We start from the raw sequence: 23,916 nt of genomic DNA, 5'->3' as shown, positions 1-23,916 counted from the left end.
CTTACAGCTGGCCAGTAAATGCCAAACATGCTCTTGCAGTCCAGCAAGAGCAAAGAGAAACCCACAGTTCTTCTGTTATTTCCCTGATATTAAGGAGATGCCCTTCTGGAGATGCTGGTCCCAGATTACCTGAGACAGCAAAATGGTTTCTTTTCAGCCACCTTTTCCTGCAGTCACCTGCCTACTGATGACCCACTGAGCTCCTAATGGAAAACTGCAGGTGTGAGGGCTCAGGACTGTTTGTAGAGAGGAGAAGAGCTCCATGCTGGCACTGATTTCCTAAAAAGGAGATTAAACAAGGGCCTCCCAGATGCTAACAAGTGACTCAACCTAAGAATCTCCAGGCTGAGGAACAGCCTGGGAATGTGCATTTTGGGAGTCTCAGAGGAGAATACTATTGAACACACAGGAGGCTGGCAAGCACATTTCAACATTTGCAATCCAAACACAGAGGATTTCCTGAAGAGTGGTTTACAGCGTGAAGGACCTCTTAGCTTAGCCCATGGCATTCCCAATTTTTACTCACTAACTCAAAGCCCAAGAGTCTCTATCAAATGTGCTGGCAAAACTGGAGTTTATCCAACTGCAGGATGAGGAGCAAGCCATGTGAGGCAAAACGAGCTCTTCTCACACCCAACACCATCCCAGTATATAGAGCACAAGCAACTAGAAGACCCAGAAGTTGAAAACAAGTTTTATGTTCCACTCAAGCAGTTTCAAAGCCAGTTTAAAGATAAAAATGTACAGTGAATTCTATCACACTTCTTGTCCTAGGAGTGTCAGCTATTTAAAAAATAAAACCTGGAAGCTGCAAGAGTTCCATTTGGTCCAGTGGGAGGTGATGATAATCTGCACATACTCATAACAGCACCTGGGCTCTTACCTCATAAAATAAGCTTTATGTGCTGTCCAGCTAAAAATTTGGCAAAAGGATTAATTCTAACTGGAAGCAAATAACTTCATCTGACCAGAATTAACTCTAAAAGTGTACCATATATTTTTCGCTAAAAGGTAGATCTCTCTTCTGTATGCTTTACTTTCACATAGACTCTAGAGGGTCAGATATAAAAACTGAAAATTAACATAAAAGTATCACTAGTACTGAAGTTGTTGAAATGTCAAACTAAGAAAGCAAGTACGGGTACTTTGAAGTACTCTCTGCATGCACTGTCACTCAAGGCAAACAAAGTAGCATGAAGGCCATTTATTCAATTTATTCCAGCAGTTCATTCCTACCAGACTCAAGTCAGTGTCACTGGCAGCTGCAGCTCTAGAGGTGAACATATCATTTATGTCTCTGTACAGTTAGGGCTCGGTCAGCACCGATCCCATAATTAAATACTGCCACAGATCACAAGCAAGAGCCCATCATTCCCTTCTGGGAACAGTTCAGAATAATTCCAGTAAAACTTTCAATGAATACCATGATATCACTAAAGAAAGATGCACTATTATCTCGCAAAATTAAAGTGTTATTAATGCATTATTGAACTTGGGTTATTTCCTGAAGGAAGGGAACTGCTTCAGAGCTACATCTTTTCACCAACTGCTCTAACTGAACACAAATTAACTGTCTGTGGATAAACTTGTGCTCCTGCTCACTTTGCTGGTAGCAATTGTTCTGTACTCCCATTAAGCGAGATGTTGCTGTCACTCCGTTTACTGAGACAATTCCCACTGTATAATCACATCTTCCTCCCAGGCTTCCCAATTATACTTCTCCAGCCTGTGTCTGCACCAATTTCATAAGCAGTGGCTCTTTTACAGAGGTTTTCCAGCCCAGCCTTCTTCCTTTCCTTCTTGCCCACAGCTCTGTGTCTCTCAAGCATGCAGCACATTTTAAATCCATGTATGCTATTACTGATCACGTCTCTCTGCAACCGCTTTGGGTTCTGGAGACATTTTTTGCGGCATATTTTATTTTCACTATAATTATCTGCTGTGTATGCTGTCCTTCCAAACACTAGTTTAAAAACAACAAAGTATTAGTTAGATCTGGGACATATAAAGAAGTTCAGCATTAACACGATTCATGAACTTCCAGCAACCATAGAGAAGACAAACGAATCAAGACTATCCACACAAAATCCAAGAGGAGCTTTTGCTTCACATCAGATGTATTCGAGTTGACTTTTCTGCCTCTGCTTACACATCTGTCCTCAACACCACATCCATTCTTGACTTCATTTGTAGGACAATGGAGTTCAAAGGGACCCAAGGAGATAAAAATCAGCGTGATTAAGACTTTGCTTCCAAAATGCCTTGGGACAGATTCCCAGGCAGGAGCAGCCCTCCAAGCAGGAGCTAAGAACAGAACAAAGGAAACAAAACCCCACTCACTGTGGCAGGCATTGCTTCCCTTCTCAGAAAGGCCATTCTGCATTGCTGTCCTGGTCCCTCCCACCCCTAAACAGGGGTGCAAATGCTCCTGGTTGGGCCAGGAGGTTGCAGGAGACACAGCACTGCAGCTGCCACTGGTGGCTGCTCCTCTCTGGGGACGAACCTGGAGTGTCTCACTGCCTGCTCCTTCTCTTCCCCTGCTTCTCAGCCTGCTTCTCCTCAGCACACACACAGCTCTTTGCTGCTCTGCTCCCCAAGGGATGTCCCTAGTGACAAACGATGACACACACAGATTTTCTAGAAAACAGGAGAAGGTGTTGATAGAAATACTTTCCTAAGAACTGCTGGCATTTAGCTGCAAACCTAAATTAACTTATTTTGAGCTTCCTTTGCCCTAACTCATAGTTGTGTTGTTCTCATACACAAGTACTTTGAGAATCCCAGGACTGAGGTGAGGCCATTTGTGTTCTACACACCAACATAAATTTTTAGACTTGATTTTAGACTATTAGATTTCTCTCTGGAGGTTTTTAGACTAAGCTCTAAGATGCTACCGAAAGCAATATGTGCCCTAGCTGAGTAACACAGAGAAACCTTCTCCCCACAACCTCCCAGTCCCTTCCAAAGTCACCTCTCCTTCCTCCCTACCTACGTAAATTATTCCATATCAAAAAGGAAGACAGTTGAAGAAAGACCAGAAAGAAAGTTTGCTTCATTGTTTTCATACGGACACCGGGGATCCAAAGTCTGGCCAGAAAAAAGGGAATTTGTAACAAAGGATGCAACAGGCCAGACTTAATTTTCACTATCAACACTTAGATGGAAACAGGAGGTTTTCATAATGGATTTTCAAATTTAAAAGTCAAATACAGCTGTAGTTTGACAGAGGCTGACTCACTGAGCTCCAGGGCATGCTGAAGCACAATCACGATGTTTGCTTCCTCCAGTTCTCCCAGAGAGGCAAGAACTGGCATCAGAGAGAAGACAGGCTAAAGGGCAACCTCTGCTTTGAAAAGGACAATTTTATCATGGATACTATGCCCTGAGTCCCAGTTCTTTCACCACATATTGTTTTCAGCACATTTATAAAATATAGGACAAGATCTAAAAATCCTACAGTCCTGGGATAAAGTAACCTTTTCCCTCTGCATAGCTAAAGTCAGGCTCCCCAGGAAAAATGACAGTTTGTAAAATCTTTCCAAAATCTGCATGTTAACTTGCAGCAGTTGCAAATCCACAGGGCTCAATCATACAGAAGAGCTGCTCTATCTCCAGAGCAGCAGGACTATGTGGGTCTAATCAATTCAACTGAATGAAACACCAAATTACACGTCCCAGTCTGCAGAAATCCACAAGAAAGTCAACAGCAGAAAACGCCATGTTCAGTAAAAAACATCCACTGTCAAGTGCAAGAAAGTAGAAGGAAAATACATGTTAGGACTGAATTTCTGGCTGTGAAACATCATCTGAAGCCAACTTCCCACAAAGCAGTTTTGCCTACAGGACATAGATGGCATCAGGAGCACAGTGAACTGGAACCTGCCTCATGCTCTCTGATACATTCAAATTCTTTCTGCCGGAAGTGTGTGCAGCACAGCAAACTGCTTCTGCACAAGCAGGTCAAAGCCAGGCTTTATAAAATCTTTCACCTCCTGAAAGTAGCAGATCATACCAAATACAACTATATAATCTCAAATACAATTAACACAGCACAGGATTATTACCAACAGAAGCACATCACAAACTAAGACGTTTTTATTCCTAGCAAACGAAGAAAGAACAAAAGTTCTGACTGAAATCTGGCTTAATCATTTCAGCAAAAAATTGTCTGCAGAACTTGAGAAACCCTTAAATGCTTACTGCAGATGTTGGCTTGTAGGACTAGAAATTTACTTTCGTAATAAGAGGTTTCCCTGGAGCTCCCTGGTTTATGGCACTGAAGCAGAAATTTATAAAGCAAAACCCTGGTCTTACAGAAGTTGGTAAAGGCTTTGCCATTGATTCCCACAGGGCCAGCATCACTCTTGCTCTAAGAAACAGAATCACCATTCAATGTCTACTTTTTGCTCCATTCTACTACTCTATATGCACTGCAACAAATGCAAGTGGCAAACTTTGATATTAGGAGACATTTGTGCTTTGAAATAGAGAAAGTAGTGAAAGGAAATGCCAGAAGTCCCCTGAACTTCCCAAGTGAATTAAAGCTTTAAACTGTGTTTTCCTTAAAAACAGTAATTACATTCTTACCCTAAAAAATGTCACTGTCCTTAAATAAGCCTCCAGAGATGTCATCAAAGGGGCACTGAGTAAACCCTCCAGGATGGAGAAATCTACTGCTTAATCACTCCAAATTTTGGGGACTCTGATCCTAACCACACCAGGGTGGAAGCATCTGAAGCAGCACTTACAGGCCAAAGTAAATTGGAAGGGATTTGTTTTCTCCAATGATTTACTTAATTACTTTTCAAAGCAAGCTAGCTATTCAGGTAATTCTAGAAACAATCTCAAGGCCTGAGTACTCTGGCACACCAGATGTGAGCTCTGGCAGAGCTGTGTGGGTGCCAGGCTCACAGAGAGGCAGCCAGGTGTCCCTTCCCTGCTGGGAGAACACCTCAGATCCACCAGCTGGGGTTTTGTATCCACACTCCACTGGGCTTTTAGGACACATCAAGCAGACTTGGTATCACAGACATTACAGAGCAGAAATCAAAGGGCCTGGGAGAGCAGCAGACTCTTCTTGTGTTTAAAAATGACATTACAGATTCCGCTGATAATAGCAACAAATTAATTTCTGTAGACACCCAGGGCAAAAACCCTGCTTCTTCTATGGCCTCAGCTGATCCAAATGCTACTTTACTTTCCTTTTTCCTCCTTAAAAAGAAAAAAAAATCCACATAAACTTCAAATGTAAATATGCAGGCCTGAAAGTCTTCCGAGGCAAGGAAAGAAAATAAACTTGCTGAGATCATGGAAGTCTCAGCCTTAGAGGTGGCAAGCATCACCAGAAGAACACACAATGCGCAGGAACTTTGCTTCCTAACCCTGCACTTCCAGAAGTCTTGGCTGAGTCCTACCATATAAGAGGCAGGGGCAGCCCTAGCAAATCCCATTTTCTAGAAAATCCAAGGAACTCAGGGCACAGCTCCTGCAATGCAGGTGAGAACACACAAAAACATGACATTTTATCAGATGCATGCAGGAGAAATGCTGGGGTTTGGGAGGCTTGCACAGAGGATCCAGGGACATCAGTGGAAGGGAACTCCTGAGATCCACGTGGAGCACATTGCACCAGAACCACCTACTCCCTGCAACTTAGAACTGTATGATTCTTGTTCTGGTTTCTATGTTCCAAGGCTATAACAGCTTATTAACTGTGGGGGAGTGTCTGCAGGGCAAAGAGCGAGAGAGGAGAACAATACCTTTCATCTCCTCACTTGGACAAGCCAAGCAACAAAAGTGAGCTGTGGGACGGCCCTGGGGAGGAACCAGCCCCCTCCCAGCTCCTAATCAGCACTGAAAGGGGAGCTGTGGGCGAGAGAAAATCAAGTCAGCAGTCCCCAGGAGGAGGTGAAAGGGCACCTCCCAGGCTGGGGCCCTGCTGATGGCACCCCTCGGGCTGTGCAGGACTCCTTTCTAGTGCACTCACAAAGGAATCCAAGCAAGTCATTGAAAAGTGCCTCAGGGCAGAGCTTGCTGCTAGACCAGGTTGGCCGTGTTAAAACAATCAATGAGGTAATGCATGAAACTGCCTTCTATTTGAGGACATTTCATTCATAAAACAGAAATACCAAAAGCTTTGCAACTAAATAAACTTCACAGAGGGGTTTACAAGGCCGCCCCAGCTCTCCCTGCAAGAGAGCAGAGCGAGCTGCAGGGATTCTGTAGCACAAGGCTCACTGCTTCCAAGGACAGCTCTGTGACTTGAAACGAGAGCTGACAACTTCCAGGTCATTAACCCGACAGTGTAAACAGGACCTATGGACGTGTACAGCATTCAGGTGGGGTGGAGCAACGGCCCCAAGTGCAGAACTGTACAAACACTGCTCTGCTTTGTCTTCAGAGCTTCCAGGAAAACTTTTATATTCTCCTGTCCCTTCTCCTCATCCTCAGGATATGTAGAGCCTGGTGCTGGCTGTATTTGTGTTGCTAGCTGAAAGAACAGCAGAACATGCCAAGCATTCAGTAACAAAATTCCAGCCTTGTGATACAACCCAGTAATCCCAAGACTCGAAACTAACCTCGCATTTCTACTCCGCATAAAACCTTAATCCTAAAAACAGCACCACTATTTTTATTTTGTCTGAACCTTTTCTACAGATGTGCACCTCACAAATTAAGAAACTTGCTGTGCACCAGGTAGAACAGGGCTGTATTACCTGTGTACCTATGGCATCTCTAGATTGGTAGTTCTGACAACACAGGAACTGCTAAAACTAGCTCTCCTTATCTCTGTGCTCTTACAAGAATTGGTTTTAGCTGGCTGAGCTGCTGTCCTGGCCACTACTGGTCTCCCACGACCTTGGGACACCTCTGGGGACACTCCTATGAAGAGGAGACAAATGGAGCTTTGCAGGGAGGATCACAGCTGGGTGTGAACATGCGTAGAGCAATTCTCATCTAACATCCCAACTGCAAAATGGCAGGCCAGGAGGCTCAGCAAGATCCCAGGGTCAGCCAAATGTGCACTGGAGACATTCAAGACCTCTGCAGAAGGCAGGGAAGAAATTCCTCCTGCTCCAGGTTGGAGTTTCAACCACTGTTTGCCTTGATCCCAACCAGCTTCTCACTTCTGCAGCTGTCCTGGCTTCAACAGGCTTGCAGTGCACAAAGTGCCATCAGACACCTGAAATTCCATTTTCTAACAGCTTTTACCATCACTGACTGTACTGCAGATGTGAAGCTGTGCGTGACAAAGCTGCAGCATGAGCTTCTGCTGCATCTCAGCACAGACGGACCTGCTCATCTGTGTCAACTTGCAAGTCACAAAACAGCAGAAAAATTGTGGCCCTGCACACAGGCCTGTACAGCTGCAGTATCTGACACATAAAATTGCAAATGCAAGAGTTTTAGGGGAAGATAGAAATGGCATTGTGTTAACAGTAAAAATTGATGCAGAGGATGCATTTGTTCCTATACCCAGAAGCACAAAAGGTTTGTACTCCTATCAAGTAACTCTAATGTGTGTTTAACACACATTCATGCAATTCATGCATGAATCATGGGTTCATGCAATTTTGGGCTGTCTTGCCCTGGCACTACAATGTTTTCTGCAAAGCTCTTTCCATTCCCAATTTGATGGGCATGTTTCGCAAAGACCGTTATCTGGCCACGTTACTGTAAAGGACACTGGGAAGCATCTTTTCAGAAGTAACAAATTTACCTTCGATCTGGACTAAGTCATCCTTGTTGCATCCTCTGCTAACATCCTCTGTTAGCAGCAGGTTTAGATGAAAAGGTGAGAGGGAAGGATCACCCCCTACCACACTTACTCTGCGGAATGACACCACATAGAACGTGTCCTCCCTCCGGTGAATTGCTTCAAAGAAGTCTTGATAGCTCCTGGGAGAGGCATAATACACTTGCAGCTCATTCCCTGAGTTCCTGCTGAAATAGGGAAGGGCAAACATAATTATTTTAGACAAGACAGTTAATTCCGGGGAGACAATGACTTTGAAGACCTGCTTTTTAAAGAAACTGCAACTCTTCATCCACTGAGAGAAGCATGAGGAATACAGAACACAGGTGAAGACAATGAAACTACTCAGGACTTTTTGAAAGTTCAAGGTGCTTTAAAGGTCTTACTATGGCAAAGTTTTCCACATTTGTTTTTGTTTGTGCTTCTGAGGCCAGCAAAACCCGTTTGCTAGCTCAACAGGAAAAAAGTTTCAACCTAAAGTGTCTGAAAAACTGTGATGACTTCTGAAAATAAATTTAAGGATAAAATGTCATTCTGAAATAAAATATCAAATAATTTAACAATTTTCTTTTATTCCTAAGAGTCCAAATGACTGAAATTGAAAGAAGTGCAAAGTTAAGCATAAACAAAGCTTTTAATTTACAGTCAAATGACAAATCCACTTTCTTTCTCACCCACTTATTTTTATTTTTCCTGCTGTGTCCTCTAGTCAACTCAAAGATTTTTTTCCCCCTGGTCATCTCATCGGTTTGCTCTTGATTTTCAATGGAGACACAAGAGCAAAAATAAGATATTCACATAATTCTGGCTTATCTTTTCCACGGTTCTCATCTTACATATATGAGACACAAGGAAAAGATGCTCTAAACCATTCCAAGCCAAAACACTGGCAAGTCCTACAATCATGGTACTTATCCACTGTTTATCTTGGAAAGGTGAGAAATTCCTAGCATATGCTGCTATCATTTATACTTCCCCAATGCCATTCCAAAATAACTTATTTAATCACACTGGAAAGCTGTACTCAGGGAAACGATTAGCTGGACCTTCAACCTGTCATTCTAATTTCCTCCACTTATACAGCATACTGTGTTTGTGGCAAGGACACTGACCAGGCATCCCTCCCCTCCCAAGCTGTCTTCTGCTGACCCAGGTTCTGAACTAGGGGGGCTAATTTAGATCATTTTAGTATGTTTCTAAAATACAACAAGGAACAAATCCCTCATCAATAGATTTTCTCAAGCAGCAGTTAATAGCAGGCTGTCACCATCTTCTCATCCACCGCTACCACAGTCCTGTGGCAAGCAGACTGCCAGGCCAGTAGCCCTTTCTGGTCTGAGGGTGTAATTGTGGGGGACTGGGAACAAGCACCTCTCCTCTGCACATCCCTTTCTGCAGAACTATGCACGAGAGGAATGGGCTCCCAACGTCCACACACAGGAAACAAAGACTGCAGCTCACTGGAGCTTGATTACTCATTCATGAGAACATGAAGGGCCAGCAAGCCATTCCTGAGCAGGATGTTAGACTAGAGATCTCCAGAAGTCCTTTACAGCCAAAACTACTCCGTGATTCTGTGATTTCATGGAGCACCTCATAGCTGGTGGCTCTGGGAGGAACTGGAAATATGTTCTATGTTCTTAGCAGTTCCAGGATAGCCTCAGCATGCAGCTGCCATGACTCACTGGTTCTGTTCATATAAACATTATTAATCTGAAAAAAAACCCTCAAAAAATCTCACTTCCTTCAGAGCACCACAGATGCTGAGCTGCATGATGTTGCACACTGTTTCCAATAATCCAAATAATTTATTTCCAAGAGTAATGCAAGCAGGTATATTAAACTGCCTTATGGCATGAGGCTTGTTCATCTGTGTTCAGTTAAAACAGCTATCCTTCCTCTTCCTGTAGAACTCAAAAAGCTTTTTCTTTTTTTTGTTTTCTTTCTTGTAAGTCAAGACGTATGAAAATTTGACAGCCTGTATTCTGTAACATTTGCCTGCATCTTGCTCTTTTCCCCCAGGTTGATCCTGCTTTCAAAGCAGCAATGCAAACAGAAAGACCACAGCTGCCTTACTTCCCACAGCATCATTTCAGGTGCTGTTCTCACCAGAAGTCCCCTCTATACTCCATCCTGCTCCTACACCCCTCTCAAAGCAGAGAGCCTCTTAAACAGTCTCACAGAGAGATCAGGAGAGAAAAATTTGGTTTCCTGAATCTCTTCTGTCCAGTACTTCCTGTCACCAAAAGGACTGGGAAGGGAAGAGGGACAGGATTGTTATGAGGAGGGGACATCAGGAAACTCTGCATTAACAAATCCCAATAATCAGCAGAGAAAAGTCAGCAGATGGAGACACGCAATGCGAATGAGACACAATGGTACTTTAGTTCATCATAATAATCTGGTGCTAGCTGTAATGACTCTACTCTTGAAGACAGTGAGAGAAACCTTTCCCTTACCAGACTCAGGGCCCTTTGAAACCATCTTACAAACTCTGAAACCTTCTTACAAACTTAGGATGTACTCACAGAGAGTCCAGAGTAATTCCCCCTGTTTTCCCCTAAACACTCAAGTCTGTTTAGAAAGGGATTCTGGAGAGCAAAGAAAGGATTTTCTTAAAATTCATGGCTAGAAAGGCCCTAGAAGAGTGGAGCTGTGATACAGGGGTCCCTTTAAGTGTAATATAAATAATTAGGAGCAGTTACATGCTAAGGGACAGAATCAGGACAAGAAAAGTAGCTGCATTTGGCTTAAGAACCCTGAGAAGATGAAAATGGACATTCTTTATCACCTGTGGGTAAAAAAATATGCTATTAAGTAGAAAGCAATACCAAAGGAGCTGTTCTGCCTTACCTGAGACTGGTGTCTGTGTAAGGCATGGCCATTAGCTGGGAATCTGCTTTATCACTGAGAGAGCTCTGAAAAACGGGGAAAAAGAAAAGAAGACAAAGTGAAACCAATAAGCATTCCCTTGGTTTGCCACTACATTAAATACAACACACAGAATTGGGCAGAGGTCAATCAGTGCCCTGCATCAGAAATGTGCATTTTTCCACCGAAACATGAGAAATTGAAATGGTCAGCAATCAAGCTGGAATAACACAACCAGCAAGATTTTAATACATCCAAATTTGAAGTCAATATTCAGAGCCAAAAAAGGGAGCTTGGTACCACAGACAAAATTTCTAAATATTCTACCATTCTGCTCTGGACACCAGTGAGAATGATCTGAAAGACACACAACACTTCTTTAGAAAATTGCAGTACTTCCCACGTTGCAACGCTCAATTCCTTTTAAAGCTTTTACTACCTCTAATCAATTTAAATACTTTGAAAATTCATTGTCTTTATTTCAGCCTTGATATCAGTATGCCATATAGATAAAAGAGATTTTAAGAAATGGGAAATATGAGCACAAGTCTCGTAATTCCGTAGCCTTAAAAAAAAAAAAAAAATCCCTCTAGCAAAAACTTTAAACAATAGAAATATTTCAACAAATTCAATCAGCTTATCAGTGAATTAGATAAATGTGCTGTAGGTTGCATTTCTGTCCATTAAGCAATTGCCTATCCTTACAGAGAAGCCATAAAAAGGGTAACAATTGATTTCATTCTAGAAAATACTGAGCATATTCTGATGGCAGCTAAAAAAAAAAACTCAAAACCATGAATCCAAGAGCAGGAATAGCAGGAATGGAAGCACAACTCTGACAACACAATAACCAACCAAACCCAGCAGTTTAAAATGGGGAGTGCTGGCTGCCCTGGTTACAGGCAGGACAGCCACTTTGGTCTGTGATGCCAAGGGAAAGGGGAGAGGGAGACCCAGGGAGTGCTGGGGGATGCCCCAGGGACAGTTCTGTCCTGCCCACCTGTGGCACTCGTGCTCTCTGCTGCTGCTGGCTGTTGCTGAGGCGCCGGGACCGTGTGCGCTCTACCTCGTGCCTGTGCACCCATCCTCGCAGCTCGTGGGTCAGCCTGGGAAACCATGGATAAGCACAGGGATGGACTCAGAAGGGCTTTTTGAAATTAAAAACACACTGCTAAGCTCAGAGTGTGCTCTAAGTCATGAACCTCCCCCGTCTTCTCTTGCACAGCTAAGAACATGTGCAGCCATCCCCACAGCTCGTGGGTCAGCCTGGGAAGCCACAGCTTCAGCACACGCTGCGGGCAGCACTGGCACAGCAGCTCAGGGGTGTGCAACAGCTTAGCCAAGATAGAGGTGGTGCCCTAGGATTCCAGCTTTTATATTCTTCATGCATTTGTAATCCTGCAGCTCTTTAGTGTATAACTCTAAGCTCCATATCCAGTGTGAGCTGCTGCTGTCCCATTTTGGTCAGACACAACAATTCCTCTCCAGGCCTGGGAATCAAGGACACCTCACTGCCTCAGAACCCCAGAGAGGGAAACAAAAGTGAGCTGGGGGGAGCAAATTTGGGGTCAATTTACTTCATTACCTGAAACTGTAATTGGAAGATTAACCCCCAATATGTAAATGAACCAAACTTATAAAAGTGTGAAAACCCGTGACCCGTTTTGAGTATAGCCCCTGGGTGGGCTTTTACTGCCTAAGGTGTATCTTTAACAAATACCTGCTTTTCCTCTCTTAATCTTGCCTAGCCTCTGTTCTAGGTAGCCCCTACAAGGCATCATAGACACTGAAGATTACTATTACAATAACTTATAGAATTTTAAGATTTATCTCTAAAGTACTAGATTCACAGGTGTTCCCATATAAAGTAGATACAGTCCTTTCTTTTGGCTAACAAACAGTAATTTTGAAATTACTGGAAGGACTACTGAAATTTAACAAAAATTGATTAATTCAAGGCAAATTCTTGGTTAAGGATAAATTATGGCATATAAATCTGAGAGAATGAATGGACAAAGAGAATGGAGGTAAGGTTAGTGATTCATATCTATGGAAAAAGTGGAACTGGTGTTTTCTAACAGTGAACAAAGAACATCTGCAATTTCAGGTTCAGTCTGCTTCTATCAGAAGCTGAAGAATAGAAGACCATCTCTTATATAACTTTTGGGGAAAGGCTTTTAGCTGGACTTGATTTCCATATCATGAACATTTCTACATACAAAATGATTCCTCTTAAGTCATGAAAACCCCTAGACAATCAGAAAATTGTTACTTGGTTATTGCAAGTGATCAGTGTGAAAAGAAAGTGGTGAAAATCATTACTAAATCCATGGGAAGATTACAAAGATCCAAGTGAATCTTTGTACCACAGCAGATATTGGACAGTGCAGACACTTAGGAGACACTGGTCATGTACTGGACAAACAGCAGGAATGGACACCAGCATCATTCCCAGCTGTCCAGCAGCACTCAGCCAACACAGAGTTTATAAACCAACTCCTGGTGAACTCTCAGTGCTCACAGCAGGGTGTTTGCTCACCTCAGAGATTCTGTCCTGTTGATCAGAGGCCGGCAGGGGGGTGGGGGTGGTGAAATATATAACAGTGGCTCTTCTGAGACTATCATTAGTGCTTTGTTATCAGATACAGAATGGTCATACCTGGGAAAAACCAACAAAAGCACGTCAAGAAATCCCTTAAAAACTTTTTCATAACCCTTTGAACAAAGACAGAGAATGAGCACTAACTCCAGCAGACCCATGAGTGCCACAGCTGCTCCCGTGAGAGCTCAGAAACAGGTGAGAAACAATTCCTATCAAACATCCAGTGTTCTCAGTCAATCCCTCAAAGGTGGCTGACAGCTCTCAATGCAAGGCAGACAGAGGAGCATTAGCAAATGTTGGATCACTTCCCAAAAAGACCAGACATTGACAGAATATGTAGTCTGTAAAATATTCCTCATAGTATGCAAACTATGTGATCTCTGCAGACACAACTTGCTTTTTCATTCCAGAGCTGTGCATGACTTGCTACAGAAATACTAAATTTATTATCCACTAAAACCATGCAGTTAGAAAGACCATATGCTATATGAGAATTGAGCAGCCACAAACTATATTACAACTGAGTGGAGAGCATTTACATCTCTGTCTCCAGAATGTAGCTTGGTTTTGATAAAAAGTGAAAAGGAGCATGTATTTCTCAGTACAAAAATCCGTAACATTCTCAGCAATTCCTGAGGGCTTAACTATTTATCACCAAATACCTAGTGTAAGTTTCTCTCTTGACAGGTTATCAATGTAACAGCTTTAGTCCTCTTGATTTCCACAGACTTGTAGCTCCTAAACCTCAATTTCTTTCAGAAAAATCAGGTGTAAGAGCTTATGAAAGCCTTATTCATAGTCCCCTCCCTTTCCCAGCCTTCCCTCCATGTCTGCTTCTCCTCTCTACTGCATCTAGGACTGATAAAGAATATGCAGCAAAGAGCTCCCAACTTGCCAAACCCAGGGTGAAACAGTGAAAGAAAAGGAGGCAGAGGCACAAGCACATCCTCCTAAGAGAACTTCTCCACTCTCCTGCCCCACAGGTCATGGTCTGAAATGTACCACGTAGGATACAAAGCCCTCACCATGGCTACAGCCTTAAAATGCTCCTGATTTATTGCCTTCTTTCTGCATGGCAAAATACATGAGGGCTTTCTGCACATCTGTGCCTGGCTTTGTTCAACCAGCCAAATCACTCCACTGGAAAGGGACAGTCTAATAGGATAAATCTTGTAAGAGGAAAACATGAGCTGCATTAGCCAGACCTCAATCTGGAGGCAATTATATGTTCACTTATGCACTGTATGCTGGAGATCTAAGAAGTCTGAAAGCCAGTATTTAATTAAATAATGCATAAGCACAGGGACGGACTCAGATGGACTTTTTAAAATGAAAAAGACACTGCTAAGCTCAGAGTGTGTTCTTAGTCGTGAACTTCCCCAGTCTTGAGTAGCTAAGAAAATAAATATTCTGGCTTGAAAAGTAAAAAGAGATAGTTAATATGACAAATACCACAACTATGCAAGCTAAAATATAGATGAGAGGAAAAAAGCAAACAGATGAACTGAAGAAGGCCCTGAAAGTCTTGGTGACAAGCACTTGTGGATGTGTTCTCTTCCCAAACACTGTGCAGCACAGCCACCTGTATACTTCTGAAGCTCTGTTTGTTGGGTACTCTGGGAGATAAAACTCCACATTCATTTGAAAAGCAAACTGAGCAGCTTTCAAAACACTGTGTTTAGAACTCAGGTACTCTATAAAAGCAGCAAGAGCACTGGCCAAAAAAGGTGAGCAAGACAGTGAAGGCTAAAAGCACCACTGCCCTCTGCCACCTGAAATATGTAAAAGGTTTTCATCTCACCTGTTACTCTCCTCAGAAATGATGCCCTCAGGTATGTTCTGACCTGTGCTGGACTCCTGGGCACCTGAGAACTCCAGAAGATTTCTGGTCCGGTGGTTAGAACTCACAGTGGAATCCACTCCACTGGGATCCTTTTCAAATACACTGGAAAACATAATAAACACAACATAACATAATTAATGTAACAGCAAAATGTATCACACACAGAAGGGGGCTGCAAGGCACTTCTCTGTAAGGCATTAAATACTCAGGTGGAGAAGTTTCTGGCTGCTGTTACATTACATGGATAAGGCTCATGCCATATCTACTGTAAAAAACTGATGTGTTATGGTAATACCACTGTTCAAAGCAGGAGTAGTCAGAAAAGCATTTCTGTTCTCTTTTTCAGTTTTAATTATTTGAAGGATTCTGATGCTCTAGTTTACACATTCCTTCACACAAGCTTCAGCTGCTGAAACCAAGAACACTTTGCTTGTAACCCAGGTCTAGAGGGATAAGAAAATTATCAACAATCAAATCAAAGCACTCCTAAACTTTTAACTTTCACCAGCCTCAAAGTACAATTCACATAGTTTATATGAATACAACATGCAAGAAAACTTAGCTATCAAATTCCATGCAGCTGCAAGCCTGGAATGTTATGCCAGACATCCACCAGGACTGTACACAAACCAAAATATGTTCAATTCTACTTGGATTTAGAACAACTTGAAGGGCCAGCAGCCCCATGGGCAGCAGGACATGGTGCCAGACAGCCTGTCCTGGCATGGATGAAGGATCCTGTGCTGGAGGCTGCTCAGCCAAGCAGCCATGCAGCACAGGAGTATCTGTGCTGCTCTCCATGCAGAGAGGGATCAGCACTGCAATGTGAGTTGGAAACACAACCCCACCACTGCTGTACCACACCTGCAGCCTCAGGAGGGTGAGCTGCAAGGGAGAACTCTCAAAAGCACACAAGCAATACTTTAATTTGTCCTCTCCAGAGGCTGGCTTTCCTCTTTCATAACATGCTTGCTTCCTAAAATATGCCTGTTTACAAAGCCAAGTCCTGACCTCGGCCGACATCAGCAGAGCATCACCAGCAGCAACAGAGTGAAAACATAAAAATGCAACAAATCCCCAGCACAGCAAGGCTATCTCTGCCATTCACGCTGATCACAGCTCACACGGGGTGTTTTAACTCATGCCCAACCCCTCCTGTTCAGCAGAGCATAAACACTGCAGGGGAGGATTTCCTGGTTTTACATGGCATCTCTTTGCAACAGGCAACAAATACAAATAGAGATAGGCATAACCTAGCAAGGAGGGCAGATTAAATACTCCACAACTAAGCAGAAGGAAGATAGAATTGCCTAGTAACTGTCTCTCTTTTGCCAACATTTTTGCACTCCTATGAGCAGTAATCCAGGTGTCCCTGTGAGCAGTTGTGTCATGTTGTGAACCACAGGAATCAGGACAATTCCAGAACCTGGCTGGCATTGCTTTGATTGCCTCCTCTCCTCCACGTTTCTAGGCAGCAGCACAGAATGAGGGCAGCAGAAATGCCACAGGCTCTGCTTTCACTTGTGCCAATGGGCAGAAAAGTACTGACAGTTTCCTTACTGCCTGTGTTTGTTATCCAAATGTCTCATTGCTCCTACTGCATGGAAAGCTGGATAGTTTATTCATAACCTCCTATCAGGCAACACCAGGCCTACCCAATTTTACAGAAACCATGTCCACTACCTAGTAGGTTTTATGAGATCACATTTCTTCTCTGCCAACAAAAGCACCAGCACAACTGGCAGCATCTCAAGCCCGAGAACCAGAGCTCAGAACTAAGACTGATGCTTAAATGGATACCTCAGGCTCCCGCTGGTAGCCACTCACCTGAAAAATGCCCTTACTGTACTTACAGTCATGACAGCCAGAAGTACATGGTACTTCATTCATCACACCAAGAATAGCCCTCAGAAGATCTGAAAATTGTGAACTCTCCTGCAAATCCTTTCTCCACAGCCTGAAGCGTATCAGCCATGCAGAGAGCTGCCAGACCTCCTGGATCTGGTGTTCTAGCCTATCCTACTTCTTTCCCATTCAAAATGGCACACAGAACCAGAGAAACTTTCCACATAATTAGTTAGTTAAAGCTGAGAAAAAAAATCTAAGCAGAAGAACTGCAACAAATTGCTTTTTTTCCATGATGCTTCTTCCTTCCTGTGTGTCTCATTCTGCAAAAGCAATTCTTGCTATTTCAGATTCCAGCTTGGAGTCCTGAAGTGTCACATACAATTCATTCCTACCGCAGTTCCCCCTGAACTCTGAACAACAGAGACAAAGCCAAACCAAGGATAAAGACACACACTGCTCCACAATTACAGCTAATCTTCCTTTTTGTGATTTAGTTGTTTTAGCTACACACCCATCCTAAACCACACACACCTCACCTTATTGCATCAGCTCAAGAAGAGAGGAAATGTTTATTTTCTCTCTTCTGAAGCATAAAACATCTTTATCTTTTCATCAAAAATCAGCTGAGCACGGGACATTTCAACTTGAAAGATCTCTTCAGCAGCAGAAGACAAAGAAGGAGGTGAGCAGAGAATGTTTTGCCATCTTTATAGGCACAAACCATAAACCATGGCGCCCACTTCTGACAGCTTGTGAACACAAACTTGATAACAAAACACGATATCAGGGTGTTTTTTCCAATGCCCTTTCCTTTATCATAATTGCTATTTTTCTTTTGAAGCAGGGCTAGCAGCAATTTCTGCTAGATGGGCCACTTCTGCACTCCCCCTTTCCCATTCTTTTTCTCGGACATTGAAAATTACTGTTCCTTCTCAATGTCTCAGATATGTCTGAAAAAATATAAAAGTAAAAATCCCCTTTGTTGCTTCTCTGGTTTGTGGCAATGACCCAAAACCAAAATAACTTTAGTTCTGGATAAGGAAAAGCCCCACAAATAGAAATCCTGTCCCACTTCCACCTTCTAATTACTTGGGAGTTTGGTTAGTTTTTTCCCCATCTGAACAGAAGATGATGTTGCCCTGTTGTATTATTTTTTCCTCTTCCTTTCTCCCCAGAGGGAACACTAGTGAAGTTTGTCTATAAATAGGGCTCCATCTTCAGGAAACAAATAGGGGAGGACATGCAGGTAATGGTCCATGTCCTCCAGTTTCTCCAAGGCCTTTCCCTGCCATGTGGGCACCTGAGGGTCTGAGACAGGGCATCAGAAATATTCCTCCTTCCACATCTCCAATTAATATGGGGGTCAAAACACGACTTAGGAGCAAGGAATCCCTTCAAGCAGCTGGGATGATGATGGACCTGTACTGCAGAGCTGCATCTGGAAACATCTGCAGACCTCAAGCATGCTGAGGTTCACAAGTGCCAAGCAGAACAGCAACACTACAAGCAGCAACAGGAAGGGTCCACAGAACGGATCCCAGCACCATGACACTGAAGAGGAAGTATATATTGGGCATTTAAAAACATCAGGCAGAAGAGTGAAAAAGAAAGGTAGAAGATCCCATTCAGAGGGAAGAAAGCTTCAGAAAAACAGTATTTTCAACTAAGATATCAACAGCTGGTTTAAGAACGGGTTTATAGTAGGACAGATGGCAAAAACATGGACAGTTTTTTCATTGTGTTGAACTACAAGATGAGAAGCTGGAAAAGGAAGAGCACCTTGGCATACCTGCCCTGTGCAAGGCCTGCTATTTGCTGGAACTGAGTTACTGCCCCACACTAAAAGTCAAAAAAGACTGAATCTGAGAATTGGCTTTACTGGGCAAGACAGCCTTTTAGAAGTTGGAATCTTTCCTGTTTGACTCACTCACACACCTACCAAGTGTGCAGAGCAAGGTGCCCAGCAAGGTTGCAGAGCCTGTGTTTGAATATCCCAGATGCCGTGAGCATGAAAGGGTTTTCACAAGCCACAAACACTCTGTCCAAGCTGGCTGAGCTCTCAGCTCTCAGCAGAAAGAACCACTAAATACTTCATGCAGATGTTTGTTCAGAAGTGTAGATAAATTTGATTATAAGACGGAAAGAAAAGCAGCACTCCTGCCATGGTTTCTCCAGGCATTCAACAGCACCTGATATTTTAGCTGTATTTTTACTTCTTTGGTTTGAATGTCAGTTTGATAAATGCAAAAGCAAGTCTTGCCAGGAGCCCAAACTAAATTTCATTTGTGCTTCTGGCTGAACAAATCCTGTGCACTTCAGGTTTTGAACACTGACATTTAAGTTGTACAGTAATTTGCAGATGAAAGCCAACAGTGATATCATAACAAAGAGTATTCTGGGGACAGAACCAGTAAAAGCTGGGAAGTTTCCAACAAGCTAAAGTTGACATTGCAAGGAAACACCAACCAAAGACCTTGGCCTCTTCCTAACTGATTCCAGACAAGGCCATAGTGCCAGACACTCCGTGGAAAGTACTTCTCATTCCTATTCCCAGTGAGTGCACCATCTGCTGACAGCAAGGCTCTGCCTCCTCCTCCAGGCTGCTCCAGAGCTGCCCTCTCTAAGTGCTGGGCTGCAGAGAGCAGCCCAGCCTTCTTCCTCTGCAGGGGAACAGGAGGAAAGCAACCCAAAGTGGAGTTTTTGTGTATTTTTGTTGTGTTTTGCATGTTTTAAATAGCAATTTATGCTTAATAAAACCTCTGGAAAAGAAAGGAAGCAAGCAAATATTGACACTTTTCTTCTTCTGCTCAGAAAACTCTGTACCACTATCTGGCCTTTACTGCCAAAGCTCGTGGCTGTGATCAGCAGAGGAGGAAGGAATCCCTTCCTGCTCCCAGAGCTGTAATTTGTAAGAAAACCAAATGTATCCAATTTTATTCAAGCATCAACCTATCACGAGAGGTATTGAAAGACTGGAACCTGGACCCATGACCAACTCACTAAGCCTAACCTTTTCCTCTTGATTTCTCCCTCTGTCTTTGAGAGCCTACAACACAAGACCACAGATGTGCTGCAGAAGCAATTTTACATCTTTGGGCCGTGTCCAACACAAATGTACACTCAGCACTGAGACCTGCTCTTTTAGTGTCACAAACATTATGTTAACTTTCCTGTTCTGCAAGTGTTAAGAGCCCCAAATGTCTTCTGATACATCTGCTGTTTGTGCTAAAACACTCAGATGGCTTCATCTTTTCTTGGCAGCCAGAAGGCATGGACCTGGCTGACATGGCACTGCTTCATGCCTCTTGCACTCATCTCATGGGTTTTTCTTCACATTTCACCAGCTCCTCTCTACAAGTGTATAAGAAATCAATAGTATTTGACTGTCCTCATTTGTCTGTAGGTTTACTATACATCACATTTAAGCCTACTAACCTTCTGAAGACATATGGAAGGCTACTGAAGCTTGCAAAAAGCAGAAAATCAATATTTTTCTATCCTTCACCAAGAGCCAAAAAAGCCTAGGACTGGGTAAACTGAGGAAAAGAAACTCACCCTGAAGTACAGCTCATGATCTGCAGTTCTCTGCTTTCAGAACACCTTTCAGAGATGCTTCAAGCAGTCACTGCAAGTTTGGGAGGTCCTCTTCCACTCCTTCTGCAAGCCATGGGTAACTCCAACCAACCTGCCCACTTTGCTCTGGAATGAGGCAGGAAGGAGCACTCACAGAGTCCAAGAAGCATTGGTAAGAACACTAACTAATGTAAGGCAAAAATAAATCCGTGTTTGAGCTGTGGTCACTGCCCTTCATGCTGGGCAGGTGCCAGACACACATGGCTTTACTCAGCACGTTACTCAAGGGGACATTTGGCATGTTTGTGAACATACCATGTCACTGCCTGGGATCACCTGCCAGGGCAGCATAGAGGGAACTCCAGACCACACCGGGACCTTGGCCTGGCTGCCCTGGGTGAGATATGCACTGACAAAGCCCAGCATGCAACACCCAGCTCCCACGCCTCTGCAGCAACACAACACAACACAGCACATCACCTGACGCATGTGATGCTATGGGAACAACATCAGCTTCTTTGCCCACACAGAAAACGCTCCCTGCTGCCACAGTTCCTCTAACTTTCTAATATCCCATCACTGAGGTATCCCTAGGTCCTGCTGGCCATAAGATAGGTCTGTTTCTTTAACCAAGGAGTACAGCATGAAGTCTCAAACAAGAGCAAACTTTCACAAGAACACTGCTGAATGCACCAGGCTCGGAATAATCCTGCTCTCCCACACCCCAGCTCAGGACTGACCATAGTGACTAGACCATAGTGACACCAGTACAGGTGTGCTCAATGGATGGTGCTGTCAGCAGCCCAAATCCTTCATGCTCCAAAAGCTTAGCAGACCCCAGTAGTGCTGACTAGCACTCTGCACACTAGGTAGGATGCTAATCTGGGTACTGTTATCAAAGACTTGTGTTTTCATTACTTTATCCTCACAAACAGAAGGTCATGGTAGCTTGCAAGCTGAACAATCCTTGGGTAATTCCCTGATTTTTAGTAAAAGATTATTAATCTTAGCACTTCTGGGGATTTTTTCCCTGTTTGTGCTAGCAATTGAAGAAGTGAGACACACCCCTAAGTCTTTCAGGAAACAAAAGCCACTGCTTCTTCATTTGCTGTGGCCTATGACAACAGACAAATTACACTTCTCAGCCAGCCCAGCGAGGCCACGGTCTTTATTTGCAACTGCTCGGTGGATCTAAATTTTGAATAGATTATTCTGTTTCCAGGATAGTCCTGGAAAGCAGAGGAAAATCCACTAGGACACTCTAGAGAGGAGCTGCAATGAAGTCTCTGCTAAAGGCCAGACCTTCTAGTGCAGCTGCTGGAGGTCAGTGGGACACAGGAGGTTTGGAAGCAGCAGCAGCAGCTGTATTGAGCTACATGGATCCATCACCACCTCAGGCATCCTCCACCACAAACACAGCCTTCTGCTTATCATCAACTCTGTGCTCCAGTTTGAAAGGGGTTCCTGACATACGAGGTGGCCAACTTGTAAGAAAACACAAAATTAATACTAAAAAAACAGCATCACACCACCCTCTCAAACCTCCTGTTCCAACCTCCTTGCAAATCTGCCTTTCCTCCCTCCAACTTTGTATTTTTCTTTGTTTTCTGTCCACTACCTAGCTAAAGTGGTAGGTAGGACACATTCTGGCTGGCTGGGATCTTAATAAAAGCTCTAAGACTGCTGCTAGGTGACAACCACTGTGTAAGCTTATGCAGACTGATTATGGGAAAGAAAAATGATCAGCTGAATGCTTTTTATAGCCAAAAAGATAATGCTACAGCCACCAGCAAACACCAGCAAGGCTTACATGCCTTGCTGCTACTATCCCAAGAAGAGATGCAGAATATTAATATTTTGCATCTCCTGTGATTGTTGTCCTTCCCCTGCTTTTTACACATGACTCGGTTTATTTTCCTGCAAATATTTTACTATCACATGTAGGACTTGCATTAAAAAAAAAAAAAAACAAAACAAACATACAAGACAATTTGTATTCAAATGAGAACAGGGAAGAGAATCAAAATATTCCCAAAATAAACATATGGATTGTTTAGACTAGAACATGTGCTTGGTTGCCATTTGTTTCAGCCTTGTTTGTGCTTGTTTAACACATTTTCGGATGTGTTTACTCTAAGGCACAGTCCAACACAAATGTGGAAATCAAAGAAAGAAAAAAAGGCATGTAGGAACTGCAGTAATTTGAAAATTACCAGATTTGATGTGATAAGTGCTAAAAAAACCAGCACAGCTAATTAGATATTTGCCAATGCCAGCAGCCAGCCATGTGTCAGGCATGCCATGCCAGCTGGGAGTGGCACCAAGGCCGGCTCCACAGAGGGCACACATGGAGGCAGGAGAGCCTGACTCCCAGCACACCTGCCTCCAGATGCCCCGTTCCAGCTCCCAGCCCTGCTGAGTGCCAAGGCCTGGGAACTCACTGTCTTTTGTGCAAACACTGCTGGTTGCCAATTCCTGCCTTGCACCTCACGGAATGCATGGCTGGGGCAAGGGGGCAACCTCTGCAATGAACTGAACCAAAATGTACACTTCTCCCTCCACACACCTCACCAATCACTTTTAAATAATAATAAAAGGAAGTTTTTGTACGTGTTGAATCCAAATCCAAATAACTCACGGAGATTACAGAATAGTTCACTGACACACAGATGGGAAATTGCTGGGCGCCTTTCTTTTGGTATAAGACAAACATAAAATAGAAACACTAACATAATTCCTGCTAAATTACTTCTGCTTTTAATAACTGAAAGTTTCAGTTTTCAATACAAAGCAGCAACAAGCCCAAAGAGTTCAGTAACACAGAACTACCTAATGCAGAATGGCCACTGACTCCACACAAGCCCCTTTCACATCCTCAAATCACACTGGCATTCAATCTATATTGAATTAGACTCGCATTCTTTCTTTTCTTAGAGATACCATGGTGCTGTGTCAAAGACTGGAGGATGTTCTGAAAGGCTTGTATTTTAGCAGACTGGGCAGCACTCTCCCTCCAGTATTTTCAAACAGATTTCTTTTGTCAACAGGCTAACTTCCTTACCAGACTTCCACCCCCATCCCCAAATTCAGCATTACAGATTACCCCCACACATCTGTCAACATGAAAAAACATGTCAGCAGAATAATTTTATCTGCTAAACTCGTTTGCCAAGGACTGCCACATCCTGGACTGCTATCCATAATCTTAAAACAGCTGAACAGCAGTCTCAGAGGCCTCCAAGAAACATCACAAACATCTCATCACACACACACAGTCAACAAGACTTAAAACCAATTTTAAAAAACTATGTGTTAATCCTTATTAGTGCAACGCATATCCATTAATGCAGAGAAAAACACAGAACTAACTACAAAGCCATACATCCAGATGGGATAGGATGCTTGCTCTGATTTGACAGAAAG

General features: G+C 43.3%; 1 protein-coding gene across 3 annotated transcripts in view; it reads right to left on the bottom strand.

Annotated features, from left to right (window-relative positions):
• ATF6 (activating transcription factor 6) overlaps positions 1-23,916 on the bottom strand; it is a 71,244-nt gene that overhangs the window by 32,560 nt on the left and 14,768 nt on the right. For 2 of the 3 annotated variants that reach the window (XM_062497328.1, XM_062497330.1), the window contains exons 10-14: positions 15,031-15,174; positions 13,167-13,286; positions 11,628-11,733; positions 10,610-10,674; positions 7,830-7,944 (exon numbers count right to left, since the gene is read on the bottom strand). In XM_062497328.1, coding sequence (XP_062353312.1) covers positions 7,830-7,944; positions 10,610-10,674; positions 11,628-11,733; positions 13,167-13,286; positions 15,031-15,174 — 550 coding nt within the window. The remainder of the gene's footprint in view (positions 1-7,829; positions 7,945-10,609; positions 10,675-11,627; positions 11,734-13,166; positions 13,287-15,030; positions 15,175-23,916) is intronic. The other variant, XM_062497329.1, reaches the window with a different exon arrangement.

Source organism: Cinclus cinclus, chromosome 8 (genome assembly GCF_963662255.1).
Source record: "Cinclus cinclus chromosome 8, bCinCin1.1, whole genome shotgun sequence".
NCBI classification, from domain to species: domain Eukaryota; kingdom Metazoa; phylum Chordata; class Aves; order Passeriformes; family Cinclidae; genus Cinclus; species Cinclus cinclus.
The sequence above is the reverse complement of the archived record's forward strand: the minus strand, read 5'-3'. Positions and strand labels throughout refer to the sequence as shown.